At 36.3% G+C, this 24,705-nt stretch overlaps 1 protein-coding gene and 1 non-coding gene across 5 annotated transcripts in view; both read right to left on the reverse strand.

Moving 5' to 3' along the window:
* Positions 1–24,705, reverse strand: part of AMPH (amphiphysin) — a 185,430-nt gene that overhangs the window by 7,659 nt on the left and 153,066 nt on the right. For 2 of the 4 annotated variants that reach the window (XM_036231028.1, XM_036231029.1), the window contains 4 exons: positions 24,215–24,247; positions 21,737–21,793; positions 17,645–17,755; positions 1,521–1,730 (listed from right to left, as the gene is read on the reverse strand). In XM_036231028.1, coding sequence (XP_036086921.1) covers positions 1,521–1,730; positions 17,645–17,755; positions 21,737–21,793; positions 24,215–24,247 — 411 coding nt within the window. Of the gene's footprint in view, positions 1–1,520; positions 1,731–17,644; positions 17,771–21,736; positions 21,794–24,214; positions 24,248–24,705 lie in introns of all 4 variants that reach the window. The other 2 variants (XM_036231027.1, XM_016128124.2) reach the window with 1 other exon arrangement.
* LOC118610962 lies at positions 16,155–16,273 on the reverse strand. Its single transcript, XR_004954149.1, has one exon. It is a non-coding gene; the product is annotated as a 5S ribosomal RNA (ribosomal RNA).

Below are 24,705 nucleotides of genomic sequence, written 5' to 3' on the forward strand. Positions count from 1 at the left end.
AGTGAGGTTTCTATGTAAACTGGGAAGATGAATAGGAGACTGCAGGGAGGGACAGTGAGTCATGACAGGGTAGAGGGAGACAGAACTGAAAGGAAATGCTTTAGTAGTAGTCCAAGGGTGGTATCAGTTTTGCAGCGGTCCATTCTCGTCCCACTAAATGTTAACATACACTTGAAGCTGACATTTAACCTCCCGTGATTGCTTTTCCCCAGAGTCCCATGGGACTCCAAAACGATACAGAAACTATATTGTTGGTAATGATATGGAGGCCAGGTATTTGGAGATAATCTATGTGTCTTTTACTTGTTGATTATCATCAGAGCTATGCTACAGTCACAGTTTAATGGGTTAGAATTCCCACTCACCACTCCAAGTACTCTATTGATTGGGAATGCAGAAACGAAGGATCAATGCTTTCCTTTAATGTTTTAACAAAAATGAGCAAGGAAGGGAATTTCCCTTGCATAATGGAAGTCTGGAAATGTTTATGGACTCTAAAACAAGTTCTCTATTTCCTCAGATATCAGGGGACATAGCACTTCTATTCAAATAATACACTCTTTCAACAAGTTTAACAATATACACAGAAATACTCCTGGCATTGTGAAAAGAAAATGTCACAAAAAACAGAATATTTTTTCTCTAAATACCAATATAACCTGCTGTTTTTCTAGTGGGATGAGAGGAATGATTCGGGTTTAAACTTTGAGTAACTCTGGAGAGATCTGGGGAAATTTACTATGAATAAAAAAACTAGAAAAATGGAAAACATAACATTAAGCCCACTCTTCATTGTTACCTTCTGGAATACAGAGGAATGAAACACGGGATTAGAAGAGCTGTCCTTGCTTTTGCAACTAGGTTTGAGGCTCCCACAGTCATGGAATAGATAGATGTGTTATCTTTAAATGCTTCTCTGAAGATGTGAAGAGCTGGGGGAGAGTCCAGCTTTGTGTATGTGATTAATGACCCATTTTACTTTTGAAAGGAAAATGAGGATGGGCTTTTGGTGAAAGGAGCCTAATTTGGGGCGAATTTGGAGCACTTTAATAACAACCACAAAATAGTAAATCATAGTAATATGATTTAACTACTAATATTGGGTTTTTAGCATGTGCCTGCCACTGGGCTAAGCACTTGATGGCTATTTTCTCACTTTATCCCCACAACCTTATTATTCTATCATATTCTCTTTTCCTACCTCTATTCTCATCCTTTTTATCATGTGCTTATTCCTTTGCCTCATCACTTTATTGCATAGTTTCCTTTCTCTCCATCCGTGCTTAAGCCCAGTTTGCTGTAGCACTGAGGGCTTGTGTGGAACCCCACAATGCTGACATTGAAAGAATGTCAGAAGTGGCTGCAGCCACTCTTTCTGAGAATTTTTTTCTTTTGTAGATAAGGATACCACAAAATGTCTACAAACCTATTCTTCATTCAAAAGAGTTATCACAATTAACCAATAGAGCATTCCAATTGGTGCCATCTCCCTCAAAGCTCCATTTCACTAAGACACTTACCTGAATTGCTGCTGTTTCAGTTTCTTCTGGATGAGATGTGTTACTATCTATGACTTCTGTGGTTGCAGTATCAATCTTGGCCTCCCCCAAGCTTGCTCCTTCCCCAGTAGGAAGAGCTGCCTTCTCTGTCTCTGCTTCCTCTACTGGGGTTCCCTCAACTGCTGACACCAAGGTCCCAACAACCCCATCAGCATCAGTGCCAGGTATGATCTGTAAAACAGAAACCAAACAGTCTATATCTGTATCTCCATGAGCTTTAATAAGAGTCACACTCAGCCCTTTCACTTCTCTCCCCATTGCTAAGGCACATCAGATTGGAAGCCCAGACCCAGGATTCAGGTACGGCAGCAGTCTGTCATCTATCTGCTCATCAAAATTCTGACTGCTCTTCTTCCTGGGCAGCCAAGAATGCTACATTCCTTACCTTTCCTTGCAGTTAGGTGTAGCAAATGGAATTTGAATGGCAATGACATATGCCATTCCTGAGAGGTGGTTTTCAAGATGTGGGCGGTCCCCTCCACAAGCTATTTCTATTTTGTTGCCTGAAAGCAGATGATAACCAGGTCCTAGAAGACATCTACATCACAAAATGGAAGGGGCCTGGCCCCAATGTCTGGGTCATGGAGGCTACATAAGAAAAGCCTCCTCACCATGCAAAGTCAGAATTTAGAAAAACTGCATTTCTGTATAAACTTTAAAATCTTCATGGGGAAGGTCCCAGAAGCTAAGTCACATTCATGGAAAAAAAGGGAGGGAGGGGCATTTTATCAGGAGACTTCTTGGGAACAAAGAGGAAATAATTTTCATTATCAAATATACATTATATCAAAAATCAAATCAGATTTCAGATCCTATACTGGGAGTAATAAAATAGAAAAAACAAAGGAAAATTTTGTTTCTGAGGTTAGACACGGTCAAAAGAAGAACTTTAAGAGTATTTAAAACTTTAATAATGAAATAAACAAAGTACAATCAGAAGTTTTAGTTTTGAACAAATTAGTCATGGATTCCAAGTCTTTAACAAGACTTAGCATGAGCTTGGCAGGCCTGGCTTGAGAGATTAAGATCAGAAAGACTGAAGAAGGAAAGTATTGGATCGATCTTATATAATATACCTAGGACACATATTTCAAAAATTGAAATTGCTATCTGATGTGATTAGCATTAGGCATTCCTTTCTTTTATCAAATAAATTCTACTCAGTTTGTCCTATTAAGTCAGGAAAGTCGTAATGTTGCAGATATTAACTGCCAAACCCAGAACACTGAAAAGGGAGATGGAGAGTGCCTGCCTGCACACTGAGCATCAGAAACAGGAGATGGAGAATATGAACCACAGCTACGGCAAAGCATTTTTAAAAACCTTTCCTCTCAAATTTACAGGTAAGTAAATCTGACTAAGTAAAAATAACCTGCTGCAGAATACATTTTTCTACATCATAACATTTTACTTTGGGGATGAAAAATGGTAAAAGCCATACTATTTGTTATATGGCCAAGAATTACTCATATTCTTAGAAATTTACTTCTCTCCCTTATGAGAATCTCTTATGATGAGAATCTGGCTCTCCAAAGTGTGCAATGATTCAAAATGCAGTCACTAGCCATAAAGTAGTATTATTTCTTTTTCTACCCTGTCATTATAGTACGTGGGTTCAGGAAAGTAATCCCTTTACCTGAATACTTATTTGAAGTGAATCATAAATGTTGATAATTATTGAAGTGGGGTAACAGGTACATGGGGATTTATATTTTGGTGAATGACTGAACATTTCCATAATAAAAAGTATATTTAAAAATTTAACATAATTGCATCTCTTGTTTTAAATAAACATTGAGCTTTTCATGTATGTTATTGTTGTTGAGAGTAATAATAAGAATATAAATTAGGAGGGCTTCTTAATTCCAAGAACACTGAATGACTGTTTGTAGCTTTATTGTGGAGAAATTAATAAGCTTTCTCCAGGATCCTAAGGACCTAGCAGTTTCTTCCACATCAGAAACTATACGTGAAGATAATATACACACAATGTTGTTATAATTTTGAAAGCAAGCTGTGTTGTTATAACTCTAAGTTATTTATGATTTCCATCTGTCTTGAAAATAACATCTACGAAGTGAACTGGTTTCAACAGCTTCGAACCAGATAGGCTCTATATACATGCAGACAGTGTGAACAGTATACTGAAAATCACTACATGCACATATACACACATGCAGATTGCTACAGATCAAAAAGTAGTCACTATGTTATCTGACAGGCTATTCCTCTAGTGTGATTATACATAAATCCTTCCATACATATATGTTCCACGCATATACTACTAATAATTGGATTTTACTTTCAACTGAATTGATATAGCTCCAGGAGAGAATTTATTTCTGTGAAGCATTGATGGCATTCTCAAAGGTAATTTTTTAACTCTCTCCATACACACACAGAATTTTAATAATGAGCTCCTGATTTGTCTCCAGTGCGCTATATACCTATCAAGTTGATTGTATTTTACTGTCAGATTTTACTATCGCAAGATATACATGTTATCACCTTTCGTTTGATTGCCAAATGTTTTCAAGAGGCATCATTGGCTGAATCTGATTTAGACCTGATAGCATGGCTGCTGTGGTGCCAGCCACCAGCAGGTGGAGGCTAAGTGCTCCATGTGTCTGTGCTCTGACTTTCCCTAACTTCAAAGGAGCAAAGTGCAGGTCAGCAAATTACTTGATATCTCTCTCTCTCTCTCTCTCTCTCTCTCTCTCTCTCTCTCTCTCTCTCTCTCACACACACACACACACACACACACAGCATAGAGCACATGGAAAATTGTTGATGAGAATGATTGCAAATAAAAATCACCAAAATATTGAAAATAACAATGCTGATAGTCACGGTGTCCAGGAAACTGGTACACTGACTACAGAGAGGAAAAGGCAAACAATTTGAATGAACTACTTGGAAAATGGAAAAAGTTAACATTACTCCATCTTTCTTTGAGTCCATTAGCAGTAAAATTCTGTTTCTCTAGCCAAAATCAACACTGTTTTTATAGAGCTTGAGAACATTATAGAAATAGAAAAGGATTGTCCACTGCCTAGATTACCCCATATCTTTCTCCCTCTGGCATTGCTCTGAAAATTAGGGGTGCCCCAATACTACCTTCATGTCTGGAATCTGTTCCACTATTTTCTGCTCTTACCAAAGTATTTCCATGGTATATTTACTGACTGCAATAACAGAACAACACAATGGAAAACACGGATCCGTGTCTGCATGTAAAGGACTCCACAAAGGTACAATGCCCTCTGCCAGCACTTCTGTCTTACAGAAAGCCACCCTTTCATCCTTCGCCCTGAAGCTAGACAACCCAATTCCTGTTGGTATGCCCCCAGCACCTTTCAGGCTGATGCCCTAGTGCATCAGAGCAAGTAAGTCCATGCATGGGTTCCTTAAGAGAAATGTCTGTGACTCCAGTGGCCCTCCATCTCACTCGGCCACAATATCTGCTGGTTTTCACAGCTAGAAGTTGTAGAGACTTCTCTTCCCAGCACTGGGACTCTAAGCTGGAGAGCCCAGTGTATGGCTGGGACTCCTCGCTCCTCTAGGGAGACCTTTTCAGCCAAGACATTCCTCCTGATTCTTGACTGCCATATGTGGGTCTGGGACCTGCCTGTTTCGTGCCTCCACCCCTTCTACCAGTCTTGAGGTAGCCTCTGTGTGTATCCCCATTATAGGACTTCCGTTCAGCTAGAGTTCAGGTGGCTTCTAATGATGTCTATTCTGTAGTTTAGTTAAAATTTTGATGGGGTCATGAGAGGAGGTGAGCACAGATTTTATTGACTCCACCAACTTGACTAGAATCCAGGTTTCCATTCTTAAATGTTATAAACACTGTGGGAAAGATCTTGGTTTGTAACCATATTTACAACAATTTTTAAGTTATACATTTAAGTAAATTAAATGCTAAACACTGCTCCCTTTATTTATTTATGATGTTCTATACTTCAAGACATTGTGGGGGTTTTGTTCAACATTTTCTTATGAATAAGTCAACACAGAGGAAAATTAAAAAAAAAAAAAAAAAAAAAACATATAGTGCACATCCAAGTACTCACCACCAAAGATCTCCAATTGACATTTGGGCCATTTGTTTTATCATATCTTCTTATCTCTCCACATCGATTTTGATTCACCTTTCAGTCAATCACAATATATCTTTAAAATTTTCTTTTCAGGAATTCTACGGTAGTGCTATAGACCTTATATACTTGGTAATGTCTTTCTGCTGCTTTAATATCTGACTGACTACTGCCTTAGGGTAGAATTGCTACAATGTGCACTTTTTTTCCACTCAAAATATGTCTGTGTTCTAATAGCTCTGGCCTTTAGTATTGAGAAGCACAGATCTGAGGGCTTCTTGATTATTGTTCTTTTGTAGTGCATTTCCCCCAATAAAGATGCTTGCAGAAATTTTTTTTAAGTTTTGAATTAAAAAAATTTAAAAAATAAATTTAGATGCTAGTCTCTCATTACTTTTTATTTTTATTTTATTTTATTACATTTTACTTTTTATTGATGATTTCTTATGATCTCCATGCAGGAATTCCTCCCACTAGGAAAATTTCAGCTGTTTTTTTTTTCTTTTTTATTTTTATGTTATACTGATTACTACTGCTTCTACTCCGTTCTTTGCAGCCTCTTCCTTAGCAATAGCGATAAGACTTGTGTCTCCAGTCTTCAGCTCCCATATCTACCACCTTTGCTTGTGCTTTTCTTCTTTGTGTTGGGAGAACTACTCCAGTGAACCCTCATGTCACAAAATCAATTCTGTATGCTGCTGTCTCTGGTCTTTACCACTCTTATACAAATTATATAAATTTTAATTCTAGTATTACATTGTTCCCCTTAAATTCTTTTTTTTTTACATCATCATGCTCCCTTTTCATCTGCCTCATAAGTAACTTTTTTATCTCAATGTAGTTGTACTATCTCATCTTTCATTTCTTGTTTCACACAATCAAGGCTTGAATTTTGTTGACAACAAAAGGAAGACAATTTTCAAAATTTTCCCTTGTATTTTGTTTTTTGTTTTGTTTTGTTTTGTTGTTCTCTAAAGAAAATTTTAACTCTGTCTTATATAGTCCTTTCTTTCTGTTGTATTGCTCTACATATAGGCCCTATGCTTTTTTAAAAAGAATGCATTTGTTTAGTTATCTAAAATTTCATGGAATCTCTATAGGCCTGATGTTTCCAGTAGACACGGAAATATCTTCTTTGTTCCATTTTACTCTACATGTGGGGATTTTTAGATGTCCTTTTCAGAACAGGAGCTGGGGAGGGGGGCGGGTTGCCAAGTGTCTACACACAGCTATCTATCCTGAATCCCCCAAACGTATGTGTCAAAGGATGTATTTGTATGAGAGTAGCAGCAGGCCAAAGATGACCTGGATGCTTCAGAAAGATGTTCCCACACTCATGGGGGGCTAGATACCAGCTGTCTTCTAGCTAGGGTGAGGATGGGTAAAAATCTCTCATATTTTTTTAATACCAAGCTCAGTTATACTTTAAAGATCCTTTCATAGCTTGGTACAATTCTGTACAATTTTCCTGGACGAGTCTAATATTTCTAGAATATAGTACCATTGAAGCTTTGACTTTCTTTGCATATTTAAGACCAAAAAGCATTAAAATGTAAAAAATCTGGTAACAGTGAATCTGATATAATTTTTGTTATTTATTCTTTAATGCTTTCAGTTTTCTCATATAATCTTCAGTTAAGTGCTTCTAGGATACATTTCATTTTCATTAAAATGCTCCTGGAGTAAATAACACAAACATTGAGTAAAGAATGTAAGATACATAGATTTTTAATTTTAGTCAAATGCTGTTATTCTATGACTAAAGGACAAAAAGTCAGAGAGTATCCATCTTCCTGACATTTGCTCTAGGTAGAGGCGCTTGACTGAAGATCATTGAATTCTAGGCTTACCAATTCACCTCAAACATGAAGATAATAATTCTGATCCACTGACAGGCTTCTGCTTGACAGTTTCAATATATGCACATTCTGTAGCTTGTGAGTGAAACTAACATTGACCGTGAATCTACAATTTTCCAGGCACTATCCCAAATGTTTTACCTTTATGACACATTATTCACCCAACAACCTTATTAGGTATTATTCCCATTTTCTAGACAAGTCAGCTAATAATTAAAGTTGAAGTAACTCATGCAGTCAGTAAACCAGAATTGGAAGTCTGTCTAACTCTAAATTATGTGTTTTTTTCCCCACACCAACCTGTATCTAAGATGACAATGCACCTCTCATACCTGAGAGTTCCTCAGTGATCCTGAGACCTGGAGCACCTGCACAGACCCACTACTTCCTACTGACAACTCCCAACAAGGGCTCTTTGATGAAGAAGGCACATGTGTTCTTATAAACAGCTAGTGCATTCGCTTACACTCTTGGAATGCTACTCTTTAAAATAAGGTTTATAGATTATAAATAAAATCTTTCTTTATTCATATATGTAGTATCTGGGCACCTAAGCAATCATATCATAAAATCTTTCTTAATAATAGCAAATCATATAATAAAAAGTTATCAAGAAGAGATTGGTTAGATAAAATTTCAATACATTATTTTTGCTATTAGTCTTATAGATTCCATTGTTTAAAAAGGTATGTACAGGATAAGAAAGTGTAAAAAAAGATCACAAAATCTTCTCCTGGCTTTATCCATTGTACTAGAGTTACAACTGAGAACACTCAGAAATTTGGCACTTGGACATGCACAGCTATGTTTACAAGTTAGAGATTAATACGAAGGACCATAAGGCTCCTATAACCCAATGTTCGCATTTTACAAGTGCAGAAATACAATGGAGAGGCTCTGGAGTAGCTCTGGAGACAGAGCTGGAGATCTGAGTTTTAGTTCTGTCTCTTCCACTAATTAGCATCAGAGCTAGAGTGATCTTCTGACTCTCCCTGGAAAGTAACAAAGGGAGATACATATCACAGTGGTAATCCTGGCCTTTTCCTGCCCATCCATATTCTGGATCCTACTTGAGGTCCTGACTTGTCTGGGGATCCTAACATTTGTATAATATTACAAGATTTTCTTGAAGACCTGTTTCAAAGAAAAGTCCAAGAGGCAGTCAGGGTCAGTATGGCCTGAAGAGAAGATCCCTGTATAAAAACAGGCTGGTGGCTAATATTCCTCTTCACATAAACTATACTTAAAACACTGAAGGTCATGATTTTCCTTAAGCATTACTGTAGGGGTAAGCTCTCCCATGGAACACTGGGTCTCCCCTGGTGTTCCTTTTCAAGATATTATTAACTTAATTTGATACATCTATGCACTTCCTTTCCAAGAAATTTTCTGTTTTTTCCCCACTGACCTTTATCTCAATCATATTTTCAATCTACTGTCCTCGTATTGCCTGCAGTCCAGTCATAAACCCTTAGTAGCTAGGTCCCAGTGCAATTCGGCTGCTAGCAGCTGTGTTGCCATGACAACATCTCTCAGCATCAGCTCCATACTTTCTTTAAAAATTAAGATTTTCTGCAGAAATGCCAAAGTTAATGAATTTCTGGTTTATTTGGCTTTTTAAAGTCATGGCAGAATATCCAATAATGATACATTAAAGTTTTAATTAGAAATTTATTTGCAAAGTATATGGGAGAAGTGGACAGGAAAAGCAGATTTATTTTGAAGCAAAGGTAAATATTGTGTACTGCACATTCTCAGAGATGGGGGCATGAGCAAGTACTAGTTTCGAAAGAAGCCATAAAAGATAGCCTCAATGGGGGAATCACAAATAACTTTTAAAAGAGGTTGTTTAAGGAAAATGCCTTTACAGCTCAATAAAAATTTACCTTGCTTGGCTAAATTCTTATCTAAATGATATCTAAAGCATTTGCTGCCACTGTTCAAATTGCCTTCTTATGAATGGATTTAGACTTGTGTTGGCAGAAGGCAGAGGTGGAGCTGCCAGACACACCCAGAGACTAAACAATAAAGCAATGGTGATTTATAAATATCTTAAATGTCACTGTGTTCTGTTGGCAAAACTTCCAATCCTGACTCTGCTCGGAACCATATATACCTCCCTAGGTATAATGGGATCCAACCAGATGGTGGTATGCAGCCTGAATCTTGAAGAAGGGTAGGTAGCTGACAGTCACACTTGTAAGATCCAACTGCCAACCTTGGTTTTACAGCCTTTGAATAGTCCATGGAATTGGTAAGTAAAACTAAATCCATGATGATTTGTTACCCCAATTTCCCAGTAAATAGAAGATGGAAAAGAGGGTGCTCTCGTTACCACAAATGATTTGGTAATTCTTATTTTTTTAGTATAATAAACTATAGATTTTTGAGAGTAGAAAGAGAACATAGAGTTTTTCAGGCATAATCCTCTTAAAGGAGAAATAAGAAAACTGGCAGAGAAGGGAAAATGAAGGTAGGAAAATTCCCTATCAATGGACCCAGTATAAAAATCCCTTGAAGAGGGGAAGTCTTAGAAGGAACAAAGAATTCTGATAAGACATAGCTTCTTGAGGAACCAATAGGAAATCTGTGCTGATGGGGACCTAAATGAGATAGAGTCTATTACCATTTTGGACATGAGACAAAATTGAAAAATGTGGTTATCTTCCACATCTGTTGCCTTTTCCTTGGACTACAGATTTCTCTGCTCTCTGCTTATCTTGGGGAATGCCGTATTTCATGATGATAATAATAATAATGATATAATCAAACTATCATTTATTGAGGAACCTCCATGTGCCAGGTGCTGAACTACTGGTATGTATTATTTCTAAGCCTTCAAAGGAAACTTCGAAGGAAATTATTATTAACCCTATTTTACATGAGGCAATTGGGCTCAGATGTCACACAGCTACCATGCGGCATAATGAGAGAGCTGTCACTGCTTCTGATCACAATAAACAGCAGTTAAATATAAAAAGTAAATTATCTGAATGGAAACAAAGAGAAAGAAAATGGTTCATCTAAATATTTGTGTTTTAAGAGGTCTGGCTACAGTCTCTTTCAAGGCCCCTAGATTATAGTGTCAATCAATCAACAAAGTAAAGACTCAGAATTTGCTGGGCATGTATTATACACCCTGCTCTGTGCTGGGCACAATGGGACAAAAAAGAAACAATGCCATTTGCTTGGTCCAAGAGGCACTGAAAATGAAATTAGTTACTAATAGGAACACAATCAAATAAAAGTGTGTGCGTGTGTGTGTGCGTGCGTGTGTGTGTGTGTGTGTGTGTGTGTGTATGCTTTAGTGTGATCAATTTGAATTTGAAGATAATTCTATGATAATGAAGGGCAGACAAGAAATAGGAAATTAAGCTACTCTGGCTTCCTCTGATCTCCAGTGTCTTTCTCTGACATATTGGGAGCTTGCATCTAGAAACACAGTGTAAGCCTGGACTCTCATGTTTACTCTGCATAAGAAGAAAACTCAAATATTGTTTTCTGACTGACACAGAAGGGTGCCCTGACCACTGTAATATCTGCCTCCTCCGCCAGTAGTCTGTGAAAACTATGGTGGCAGGAGGCATATTTACTTAGTGCTGCTTCACCATATTCAGATCACAGGTCCAGAACACAGCCTGACATCTAGAGAGGACTCGAATGTATTTGTCAACTGAATGAAGAAGGAAACATGCATTCTATTCAAGCAGGTAGAAACATTCTTAGCAAGATGAACTCGGTATACAATAGTCTGGCATATATAATACATATATAATATATAATATTACATATATATGCCAATATGTATTACATATATTACATATTATATATGTATTATATATAATATTATATAATATATATAGATTGGACCATATATATAATATTTGTTGGTTTAAATTGGTCTTGACAAGTCCGATTTAAAAAACAATACACAGTAAAATCAAAAGTCATTCCCAAAATAATGGGTTGGTATTTCATCTTCCATAACTTTCAACAATTCTAAAAACATCTTTACTTCAGTTTTTTCCCCATTTATATATATTTTTGGAAACTATGCAAGTCTTAAATTTGAGTGCATCATTTATTTAAAAATAATAGGCAAAAAAGGCATTGGTCCAGTTCATATCATTTGAAGAAAATATTGAAGCTGACAAAAATTTAGAGAAAATTAGAAGGAAACTCTCTCCAAGACAATGAAACAAATGTAAAAATCATGTTTATCTGCTTGTTAACATAATTTTCTGATCTATATCTAAAACAAATATTGGTATTTTTTTCTAAAGAAAATTTTCATTATTTATATAACGTGGAAACATCTGGAGGAATACCAAGTGTTGATTTTTTAAATGCATCCTGCAGATATACTGGTAAAATTTGATTTTGTAGGAAAACTAAGAACAAAATTAACTATAAAGCAAAAAACAAAATGTAATTATAAGCTTCTATTGAAAGCCCCAGGTTTCTTTGTGAACCAATGCTAAAATTTCCTGTGTTTGAAATTACATCTGCTTCTTTAAAATAAAACAAAATTGCCACAAACTTCACCTCATATGAAATGTGTTCTGTTGAGACTCAAAGTAATAACTGTGTGGTGACATTTCAGCAGCAAAAGGATGACCTCAAAAGGTCATGTCAATCCAGTACTGACTGATGACAGCAATGACCAGCCTGTTAATTAATGCCTGGGACACAAGGTTGAATTTTTTTCTTTACAACTAAATGTCACATATCTAGCAACAGAAGACACTTTTTAAAAGAAAAAATATCCCTAATATCCCTTAGATTATCATGACCAGAAGAAAGAAAATAAATATCTACATTAGAAAATAAAAAATACATTCTATATATTATTTTCCTAATTAGAGGGGAGAGAACGTGAGGAAGTCTAAGTGTATCAATTTTAAAAACATGAAAGGTAGTCATTTTTAATGAGCACCAGGCAAGTTGGACAGGGAGTGGCTCACATAGTGAGCTCTGTATCTGGCATTCTTATATCACCTCTGGGTCTCAGCAGATGCCTGAATCCTTCACTAGACTCTTCAAATTGCTTTATATTTCACAAGGAATCTAAATTTTTTATTCTCTAAATTCCACTTAGGAGACAAGATTTTAAGAATGAAGAATTCTTCTAAATATCTCCTTACCCAACATAGGGAAGCTGGTTTTAGTGATGGTTGATGCTTGTACTATGAGTTTATTAAATATTTTTAATATCGATATTAGTTAAAAAGAGTATAAATCTTTTATAAATATTTATAATAGTAGGTACACTATAGAAGGTACTTGATAATTGGTAGCTATTAATATTGTTTATTGGAAATCCAATGAACTTGGATTCCAGAAAAACACAAACTTACTTATCTAAGTTTTTTAAAATAAGGAAAAGTATGAGAGGTATGTAGCCATGGCACTCTGAGAGGGGATCATGGAGAATCAACATTTGAGACTGTATTTAACACACTAGCTTGTCTATTTCACATATTGAATCTATTGTACAGCATCAAACACCCTTGCTCAAAACCATGGACATATGGCATTAAGTCTTACACTGAACAGTCTAGGGCATGGAGTCAATGTGGTTTAAAAGAACTGTTGAAGACGAAGTCTGGGCTGCTATTCAAAATAAAATTTTGACATAAGTGAAGCTCAAAAATAACATAGATGATAGAGTCTTTGCACATCCCCTCTCGCGACCAAATTAAAATTGTGAGGGAAACATGGAACCAACAGCAAGTAGCGTAGCCTAGGATCTAGTCACCCTACAACTAGGAAGAGAAATAAGAAATGGCCCTGCAGTGGTAGGAGGTAGGAGGGGGTAAAGACATGGGGCTGCCTAGTGCCAATGGCTGAGTGGGACAAAGGCTATGGCAGCTAAGCTGGAAGCTGCGAACATTCCTCTTCAAGGGGCCATATCCACGACAGAACTTTCGCAATGAAGGACCCACTCTGAGCGCCAGTGCTGGGTCAGCTGCATCGGGGGCACCAGGGACTTACAGGGTTACACTGAATTGTTGGAGCAAGGACTGGTGGCAAGGCTTTCTCCAGGGCCTAAGTGCTGGCGGTATCCATTGTTCCTCTGTTGAGCCCTCCCCATTCCCAGTGCACAGACTCAGCTACTGTCATAGCAGAGATGTCATCAAAGTGGATAACAGAGGTCACTCTGCTCAGAGGAATCCCTGAAACTCTGCCTTCTCCAAGTCACGGTCATACCCAAACCACATTCAATTGTATCCTTCATGAGCCTTTTGCTCCTTGCTGAGCAACTCCAAGACTCACTCTGGTGGCAGCTGAGCTTGGTTTCTGGCATGGCCTCTTGAGGAAACTATAAGCACAGCATCTGTGGATTGCTTGCTGAATCTTAACAGGTGGCCCCAGAAGGACATAGGCTTGGGCTAAACTTGGCCAGCAGCTGAACCCCTTTCAGGACTGTGCCACTGGACACCTACTACACAAAGTCATGCTAAAGACTGGGGACTTAGGAGTTTTGCTTAGTACATAGAAATAGACACAGAAAGGCAGCCAAAATGGGAAGACAAAGAAGCAGAAACCATATGAGAGAACAGGACAGAGATCCAGGAAAAATGGAGTTAAGCAATCTAACAGAGGCAGAGTTCAAAGACTGGTTAAAAAAAGTTCAATGAACTTAGGGAGTGAGAACTTTAAAAAAGAGATAAAAAACACATAACAATGGAAATGGAAATTATAAAAGGGAAGCAGTCAGAAATGAAGAACACATTGTGTGAGATGAAGAGTATGTGAGAGGGAATCAACAGAGTGGATGAAGAAAAGGATCAAACAACTGATATAGAGGATGGGGAAGCCAACGACGGTTAATCTCAACAGCAAGAAAAAAGAAGCCAAAACTGTAAGAATAATTTAAGGAGCCTATGGGACACAATAAAATGTAAAAACTTCTGTATCATTGGTGTACCTGAAGGAAAACAAAATGTTGAAGAGCCATTTGAAGAAATAATAATGGAAAACTTCTCTCACCTGGTGAAGGAAATAGACATGCAACCCCAGAAAGCTGAGAGTCCCAAAAAATATGAACCCAAAGAAGCCCATACCAAGACACATTATAATTAAAATGCCAAAGGTTAAATACAAAGAGAGAATCTTAACAGCAACAAAAGGAAAGCAGTTAGTTACCTACAAGGGAGCACTCATAAGACTGGCTGCTGATTTCTCAAAAGAAACTACGCAGGACAGAAGGGCTTGACACAAAATAGTCAATGTGATGAAAACCCAGGATCTACAACCGAAAATACTTTATCCAGCAAAGCTATCATTTAGAGTTTAAGAACAGATAAAGAGCTTCCCAGATAAAAATAAGCTAAAGGAATTTATCTACACCAAGCCAGTATTATAGGAAATGTTTTTCTTTAAGAAGGAAAAACATGTATCAAAAACAGGAATAAAGAATGGAAATAACTACATACATATCAACAAGTACTTCAAATGGAAAAGAATTAAGTGTTCCAACCAAAAGATAGGGAGTCTGAATGGATAAAAAAATAAGATCCCTACATATGCTGCCTATAAGAGATTCACTTCAGATTAAAAGACACACACAGACTAAAAGGAAGGGGATGGAAAAAAGATATCGCCTTGATAGACCTAGAGGGTATTGTGTTGAATGAAGAAAGTCAGATATAGAAAGTAAATACCACATTATTTCACATACATGTGGAATCTAAAGAATAAAATAAACAACAACAAAACCAGAAGCTCATAGGTACAGAGAATATTTTGATGGTTACTAGATGTTGGGGTGTTGGGGGGATAGTGAAAAAGGACAAAGGGAAAAGAAGTACAAATGGATAGTTACAAAATATACATGGAGATATAAAGTATAGCATAAGGAAAATAGTTAACAATACTATAATAAGTAAGTAAGGGAGAAGAGGGGTACTAGATTTAGTGAGGTGATCACTTTGTGAGTTATATAGATCTCTAAGCACTATGCTGTACAACTGAAACTAATATATTATTGTATGCCAACTATAATTGAAAAAAAAACTAATTGAAATGTATAATGTAGATATGAGCAACTAATTGTCAATTATATTTCCATAAAGCCAAAAAAAAATTTTTGACAAAACTTTTCCAAACTGGAGCAATTTATAAATCAATATCTAAATCACTATCTTTATTGACACCCTGGCATTATCCATGTCCTCTTAAAAACCAACTCTCCTCTTAAGTATAACGGTAGTTAAAAATTTGACTGTATCTTTCCCTTCTTTTGTTATTTAAATAATCTTAAAACTCAGCTAGATGGACAGACCTTAATCTGAACACAGATGAAATTGCCCCATCTGCACTGAGTTATCGAGATCACCAGTGAATCCAGGAGTGAGTTTAGAAGAAAACCCCTGACACTGGAGCATGGAATCCTCAGCACTCTCCATTCTGAAATCTGGGCAATCAGCAGCACTTCTAGGGAGGACTCAATCTAGTGGAACACATCTCTTGTTTTTCCTTTAGAACTTGGCCCAACTCTGTATCTTTAAATGGAAAATAAAGCTATTATTATTATTTTTTAATTCTTTTAGATGAGGCAACCCTTGGTTGACCTAACAGATTGCAAGGACTTTGTCGGCTTACAATCCCCCCATTTTTGTTTTTTTTACTTTTTAAGTCTACAGTACCTGGTCTTCCTAGGTGGTCTCCCATCTAAGTACTAACCAGGCCCGACCTTGTTTAGCTTCCAAGATCAGATGGGATCGGGCTTGTTCAGGGTGGCATGGCCGTAGACTAAAATCATTTTTCTTGAGTCATTCTTAATTTGTATTTTCCATCAATACCTTTCTCTATTATTCATTAATAAATTTGGATTTGAAAGATGACCTACTCTTTTCCCAGTAAAATGATCTAGAGCATCAACAGCAAAAAATATGTTTTATTTCTCTAGTTATCTTTTCTAGGCAGTGCAATTTTGGGGAATAAGAAGACTTGTTTTTTCTTTGTACAGAGTCTATGAAGACTGTAGGAAATGGCACCCTGACTGAAATTTTTGGGAGACATTTGAACTGCATTTCATAAATAAACTTTTCACTCTCCATGAATATTTTGAATTAAATTTTCCTTTGTATAACTCTTCACTTTCACGAGAGCGTTACACTATCCAATTCAACATGGTGAATATGGGGCTCATCTCAGTTTGCAATATAGTGTGGTATAGGGCTGCTAGGAGCATGGAAGGAGCAGGTTTCCAGGCAGACAGACAGGTCTCCAGCCTTGCAAAAATACATTCTCAATGTCCAAATTATTAAAAGAGCCAGCACCAGACTTGAGTTTGAGCAAATGGTTGTACACATAGGAACCATTATATATTTGTAAAATGGGATTTCAATCCTTCATCGAGCCTTAACCAAACTACAATACTGATATGATAAGAAATAAATATGTAGACACAACAACAAAGTTATTATCCTTCTGTTTATCACCTTCAGGTTCATCTCTAACTGAAAGCACATCTCCAGCAATCACATGTAGAACATCACATTAATAGTTTTGATTATCCGAGAATTCTACAACCTATCTACCATGAATAAGAGACTATCAGAAAGCATCAATGTACCCTTTGTAGATAAGCAATTCTGTAGCTAGCACGATAGTTTTCACTAGATCATAAGATCAGGTCTTTGGATATCTTCCTTACTGAACAAACTGTACACCTAAAAAGGAGGATTTTACTGTATGTGAATTATATCTCAATAAATCTGATTTTTTAAAATTAAATAGTCATGGGGATGTAGAGTACAGTACAGGAAATACATAGTCTATAATACTGTAATAACTATATATGGTGTTAGGTGAATACTAGACTTATCAGGGTGATCACTTAATAAGATATATAAATGTCTAATCACTATGTTGCACACCTGAAACTAATTATTGTCAACTGTAAAAATAAATTAAAAAAATAAAAATAAATCATTTTTATAAGAACACAGTTGAAGAGAGTGAAGTTTCACTGTCAAAGTAACACAGGTTGTTTGAACCTGGGGAGCCATGACAGGTATAGAAGTTATTTGGCCCAAGTGAAGCATGAATGACAAGGGAGAAATGAGTATAGCTTGTGGAAGGAATGGCAGGTGGGAGGTGGGATGGAGGTGGTGCTCACCACTGCCTCCTCTACTGGCTCCTCAGCCTGGGTGTCCAGTCCAGGGTCCAGCACAACAGCAGGTGTTTCAGTGGCAGGTGGCTCCTCTGTTTCCGGCTCAGTAGTTGGAGCCTGTTCAGATTCAGCCTTTGATTATTTGTTTTGAAGGTTAGAGAAAAAAGATTCAACATATGAATACATAGCATTACAGAACACCAGACTATTAAGATTTTGCTCATCATCCTACAGGCAAGCAGCTTTATTAAGATTGTCCTGGAAAAAAGTTTTATACATTTGGCATCATGGGCCTTTACAGAACTGGAAAGTCTAGAAATGGACTCTATAATCTTCTCTTTTACCATCCTCAAGGACTGTAATTTCCCTTGAAATCAGGCCAAGACTTACCATTTTGGCTATTCATATTCATTATCTGCAACTTTTTGACTATTTGCTTCCTTATGACATCTATAAGAGATGTTGAAATTCAGGTACTTTATGTTACTTAATGAGAAAGGGGACAGGATCCTAGAAGCTCCCACTATTGCCAGCTGGAAGGAGTGAGGGCATAGTTCTGAGAACTCCCAGCTCTTTTGATATATATTGCACCAAATAATTAAGGGGTCATTCCAAAATTCAGATCAAAACAGTTTTAAAATTAGCAATATTAAATAATAACACATCATTAAAAACATCGTTGCCAATGGGTATTACCACCGCTACTGAAAAATGTTCCCTCTTTTTCAATTTTGATTAATATAAATAAGCATATTTATTTCACTATTTCACTAAATGGGCAGCCTTTAGAGGGCAAGGTAAGATCCTTTTCTAACAGAATATTTACTTGAAAGAGTTTAAAAGTGTTTTCTTAGTGGAGTAAGAAATTGCTAATAAATACTTTGGAGAAATCAGTAACTTCTGTCAGACTCTCACCATAAGCAATTAAAAGCCACCTCTAGTTCTGTGTGTCCACCTAAGCTGATGTACATGACAAGTTCCATAAGGAAGTGATGGAGAAGTTATGCTGCAATTATAGAAAATGAATAATAAATAGTCTAGCATTGGCTAAATGTACAAAATATTTTTTGTACCTTAAACAAACCCCCCATTATGACACAAACAGCCTTCTCTTTAAAAGGCAGAATAAAATGGAAGGACATTTTGGTAGATGCATGTGCAGATATTTGATGTTTATATGGGATTGTATAACCTTTAAGAGATGCTCTGATACAATTTTAAAAAAGAATCAAATAAAATTCACTCTAATATACTCTCAGGAGTTCTTTGTGGGAATAGATTTCACTTTTATTGTCCAAAAGAATTATCTTCATAATGAAACAAGTTTTCATAGCAGCAAACAGATTCTATAAGCTCTCAGGGTAAGATCTTACCATTTTGGAAATCAAGATGATTTTCTATGACAGTATGGTATTAAATGACCTACACAAGAATGACCTACACCAGAAGGACAGATAGGGTAATCAAACAAAGCACCAAGAAATCCATATGCAGATGGCTGTCCCTCTCTGGGCTGAGTCTACGAGATGAAGAAAGTCTGAAGCCAGATGAAGAGCCAAGAGATTTCATAAGAAAAGTCAAATATATATATATATATATAATTGTACATTTTTTCCTAGAAAAGTAAAGATAACTTAAAATGAAAAAAAAATCTATTTGCATCAGAGGCTGTGTTTCTTCGAAGTCTGAAGAAATTTTGTGTTTTATATGAGGCAAGAATAAGTAGGGTGATTTCACAAATGAGGTGAATGCATTTACTTGTTGAAATCAGACAATGCAACAGAGACATAGTATGAAGAGGAGGTAGGATCAGTTATTTCACCATAAGTCACAACACAGCATGGCAACTTAACAACTTAAATTCCAAGGGGATTAAAATAACTCACTGAATGATGAGTAAGGATGAAACACAACAGCATGACTGTACATAAAATCAGCTACTTAAATTTGGAAATAGAAGTTGCCTTTCTAGTCACTCGAAGATAATGTAAAATTGTAATTATTTTGTCAAGATAGAAAGAAAAACAAGAGTAAATTGTGGATGAAATCCCATGGAAAGATCTAAAATAGTCCTGTTGGAATTGTATCCTGTTTTAATCACTTTTTTTGCTATAAGATGCCTCCCTTGACAGACATTGCAAATGGGTTGATACCTTACCATTCCCACTGAGAAGCACTGGTAATGATTTCCTATTGTTTGCTCGAGTAGTGATCATTATTGGTGGCAGCAGGATGCCACAACAATGAATTAACTCGGAAACTCAGAAATGGAATTTTCACTTTAGGACAAAACAAGTAATGTAAGCTTGGTCCACATTGTTCCAGTATCTTATGTGATAAGATGGAAGGAAGGTCAAACAGAGGAAGAGATGAATAAAGAGAGTGGGGCTAAGGGTCTAATCATATTCCAATATGGCATCTGCTGTATAGTCCTGCTTCTCCGATTTTGGTAGAGCTAATTTGATGAGAAGTGCAAAGGGCTGTGGAGGTAACTCTGAGCCCTGAGCAAGACTGGCAGATTCAAAGGGTTTATACCTGCAGTCTAGGAATGTGCTAAGGGGCTATAAGATGCAGTCTGGGAAGGTATGCCATTGACTACCAACTTCAACCTCTATCTCACTCAATACAGTAAATGACCAAATGTTGGGAAACTGTCCTGATCCTGGGAAGATCTTGTATAATCACTGTGATTTCCTAGTTCTCCATATGGAGAGCCAATGCCAAAGCTGATGCAATGCTAGGCATAATGAAGCTAAGTTCTTCAGTGTAAAGAAGGTGCAAGATGCCTGCTTCAGAGACTACATAAAAGAGAAAAGAAGGCTAGGCAATGTAAGCCCCTAGAATCAGCTGTGGGGTTAGTGATGTTTAAAGAAACTTAAAAACACTGGATTCTATGCCTGGACTTTTGCATCAGAGAAATAAGTTTGAATTTAATTATGACCCATTGTCTTTCCTTTATACCAGAATTTCTCCATTTTTCTTAACCCAGTCACAACTGACAATCATACTCCAGTATCATTACAATGTTTAATCCATCATCACCTAGGCTGAGACTCACCAGTGAATGTGAAACATGAGTCTCTCTGGCTCCATTATTAACATCAATATAATTTGTATTTGAAACATTTTAAATCTTTATTCAAAGACCGTAGACTCTACATTTCACTTGGTTACCCAAAAGGCAAAAGTATGACAATCTATGACAAGGTATTAGAGAAACACTTACTTGCCTGTGAAAAATATCAAATTAACCTTTAATACAAACTTCCCAGAACAGAATCTTTTGTTTAGAAGCGTAATCATCTAAAAAGAAAAATTCATTCTACTTAAACTCAATTCCAAGCTTACAATGTGAAAGCCAGGAACTGGGATAATTGTACACCATTCTCATGGGAAAACCAGTGAGCTATGAATAACACCTTGTATACTAATCCTCAAAGAGCCAAAATCCTCTGTAGTATATCACTGACAAGTTCACAAGCTCTCAAGTTCTCTTCATTCAACTTCACTGGTAAGCTCCTACTAGAAAGGTTTCCCATGAAAAGTGTAATGTCCATCTTGTAGAAATCTCTTCTACCATCAAGTGTAACTCTGCTTTCTCCTGACTCTCTAGTAAAGCTCATCTCTCATCTTGTGTCTCTTCAAAGTAGGAATCACATCTCTACTATGCATTATTTTTTTTCTATAACTCACAAAAAGAAGGAAAGAAATGAGAAATGAAGTAGCTTCAAGTTCAAGAAGAAGCAAGGATCTATTTTGAAGCATGAATTCTTGAGGCAATTTCATTTTCAGTTCTGTAGCTTAACTTATAGTCACATGAAAACATCTGTATCTTTGATGAATTTATTGTATTCTACCGAAGCCCATAATTAGGAGACTTTTGCTAGAATCACTGTGCCTTTATAAATGAGAAGCAACCACATTCAAAGACACACTCTAAGAATTTTTTTGGAGGTTTTCTTCCTGTTTTCTAGAATAGAGGGAGCTTCAGAAACCACTTTCTGAATATTCAAGCTCTAGATAACCTAGAATCATCGATCTTAGAACATTCAGCGGTAACTATCAACTTCTCAAAAACACAAATCAAAATCAACTTACCAAGTTACATATCATATTCTGGTCTGTCTGCATCGTGAATAATGAAGTGTCCTGGGGCTGAAAATTGGGGAGAAAATAGAAGATTTAAAAGTAGTAAGTTTCTAGTTAATTTGCTAAAAAAGCAACAACAAAGGTATTTAAATAGCTCCTAACAATTATGATGACAAAGGAAAGAAAATAGCAAAGAAAAATCATTAGAAGACTAACTCAGGAAGCCAACATATGAAAAAGAGAAGTGTGACAGGATAAGAGAACAAAGAAAACAAAAGAAACAACACTGATGAATAAAAAATATTCTCCCAAAGTTAAAAACATAAATTTTTAGATTAAAAGGGCCTAGGACAATATATGAAAATAAACTCAGATTGTAGTGCACCACCGTAAAATTTCAGAAACGCTGGAGAAAAAAAAAATTCTACAAACTTCCAGAGAGAAAGAGAGAAAAAAAGAGTGGAAGGGATGTATAAGAGGGAGGGAAGGAGAGGTGGGGAGAAGGAGGAGGAGAGAGAGAAAGAGAAAGAGACAGACAGACAGACAGACAGACAGAAGGAAGGAGAATGTTTTTCACAAAATATCAAGAATCAAAAGGACAGTTTCTCAGTAGCAACACTAGAAGGTAGAATTGAATGGAGCGATGGCTTCAAAATTCTAAGGGATACGATTTACAACTTCTAATATAATATCCGAATAAGCAGTCCATTATGTACATAGATAAAGGCATTTTCAGATGTATAACATGCACACTTTTCTCAGGAAGCTCTGGGAGGATGTGCTTTAATTTTTAATTTGTGAAATTAAAACTTAAATGAGGAAGATTTATGTTCAGAGAAGAGTGGATTGACATAAGAAAGAGGTGAAGGAAATCATCAGGCAGACTTAACAGGAGAACCTGTGGAATCAGCTGTGCCATAGACACAGAGTCCTCAGTTTAGACTGGAGCAGTCCAGAAGGCAAACAGTCAAGTTCTTCAAGAAGAGAAAACTGTTTGAATATTTGTTTTCCAACAAAATGAGAGGAGATTTATCTAACTACAGAGTATGGGGGAATCAGAGTAGAAAACTAAGCAAACCAACAAATAAAAAATACACTACAATTACTTCCTCAAAGGAAAACAGAAAGTTGGCATAAAGGGAAATATAAACTTCATGAATTGGGGACTAATAGCATTTATATCATTATTCCTACAGACTGGCAATGGCAGAACTATATCAGAGCAAGGGTGAAGTATAAAGGTAGGAGGTTGAAAGTGCTTTAAGTCCTCACTTTCCTGAGAGATGAGTCAATAGATAATGCTTTAGATATCAAAAAGTAGCATTATAAGAAAGTCATGCACACGTGGGTGGGTGAAACCAGAGAATCTGTTAAAGGAAGTGTAAATATTTACCTCTAAGAATCAGGAAATGGAGGGGGTATGTGATGGTCTAAAGTTTTTAAATAAAAAATACCTTATAAACTTTTGTACTTTTTAAATTTTGTGCATTTATAACTGAAAAAATACAAAATTTAAAAATGAGAAATAAAAAACAATTTTTATGACTCAAATTTTCAAAAGATTTTTATGTAGTTGTCTTCGAAGAGATAAACTGTCATCTTTCTTTGTGTTTGCATGTATCTGTATTTAGGTGTGGGTCTGTGTGTGAGTTTTATATTTTCATAGATAACTTGGGGGAAAGTAATCAAACTTTTCAATCAAGAAATTCTAAATGTTAAAATTTGAAAATGTTCATGTCTAATATTCTAAGACAAAGCATTCATCACAGATGAGCTTCTGTTTGAAATCTCCTTTTAAGAAATTTTCAGAACTTAGTCCATGAGCTTGATAGATATGTGATCTGCCTTTACATGGGTTACAACTGTCCACTTGTTGGGATGTATACAGTGAATGAGATAGTCCATCTTGTTGCTCCTCTTCCAGTGACTGACTTGCAAGGAAAATACTGCCTTTTGGCTAGAGCTAACCTGTGATTTCTGATTTTCCAATGGTTCCTTTTTGGAGGACCACTGAAGAGGGAAGTTTCTATATTGTATGACTCTTACATGAATCGTTAGAAAAATACTCTTGAAACATCTCATATTTTCTAAAGACCAATTTCATTAGTTCAAAACAATCCTGTCTCCTCTTTTCCAACAAGCTGAATCTAATGGATCTCTAAGATCAGAGCAACTTCTAGATTCAGGAGAGGAATCAGCAGAAGGAGGAAATCTGTGGTATAACTAATAACATTAACAACAGCTAACTACATCATGGAGGACTTAGTATGTGCTGTTGGGCATATCTCACTTAATATTCACAACATTCTACAATGTTGATACTATTACTGTTTTCATTACTGAATTTGTAAGTAGTGGGGTGAAGTTTTGTGCTGACATGCTTAATCATTATGTCATACCAGTTGCAAGAGGTTCTTATTTTAAAAATTTGCATCATTCTCAACAGATGAATTTTGATAGTAAATAGATAATAAATCTATTTCTTACCTGGGCGAATCCATTAAATGAACCACCTGAGGCCTAAATAGAAATGGAAATCAGAGTACATTATTTTTTTCAACTATTTTTGTAGGATCAGTGAATGTCTGTTATACAGGTTGAAAAGTAAAGACTACCACAAATTTTAAAATAATACAAAAGGGTGTAGTGCATGGTAGTGCTTAGGAAATGCAAAAGGCCATACTGTATTATAAAATAGGTTGACAAAAAAAAAAAAGAAAGATTATTTTTACAATTACTGCTGGTGTGTGGTTCAGTGCTAATCAAAACCCACCTTTTCAATAATTAGGAGATGATTCTGTAGAAATGCCATGAGGGGTTAAATAGAGTCTAGAAGAAGCATTTCCAGTATTTCTCTAAGACATCATTTTATTAGTTTTTTTGACGAACATCTATTATGAGATTCTACAATTTCAGTAGGTTCAGGTGGAAGCATTTAATGTGTTTTTATTGAGGAAATTACTTAGGAACAGTAAATT

The sequence above is a fragment of the Rousettus aegyptiacus genome, unplaced genomic scaffold (assembly GCF_014176215.1).
Source record: "Rousettus aegyptiacus isolate mRouAeg1 unplaced genomic scaffold, mRouAeg1.p scaffold_m13_p_13, whole genome shotgun sequence".
Classification (NCBI taxonomy): domain Eukaryota; kingdom Metazoa; phylum Chordata; class Mammalia; order Chiroptera; family Pteropodidae; genus Rousettus; species Rousettus aegyptiacus.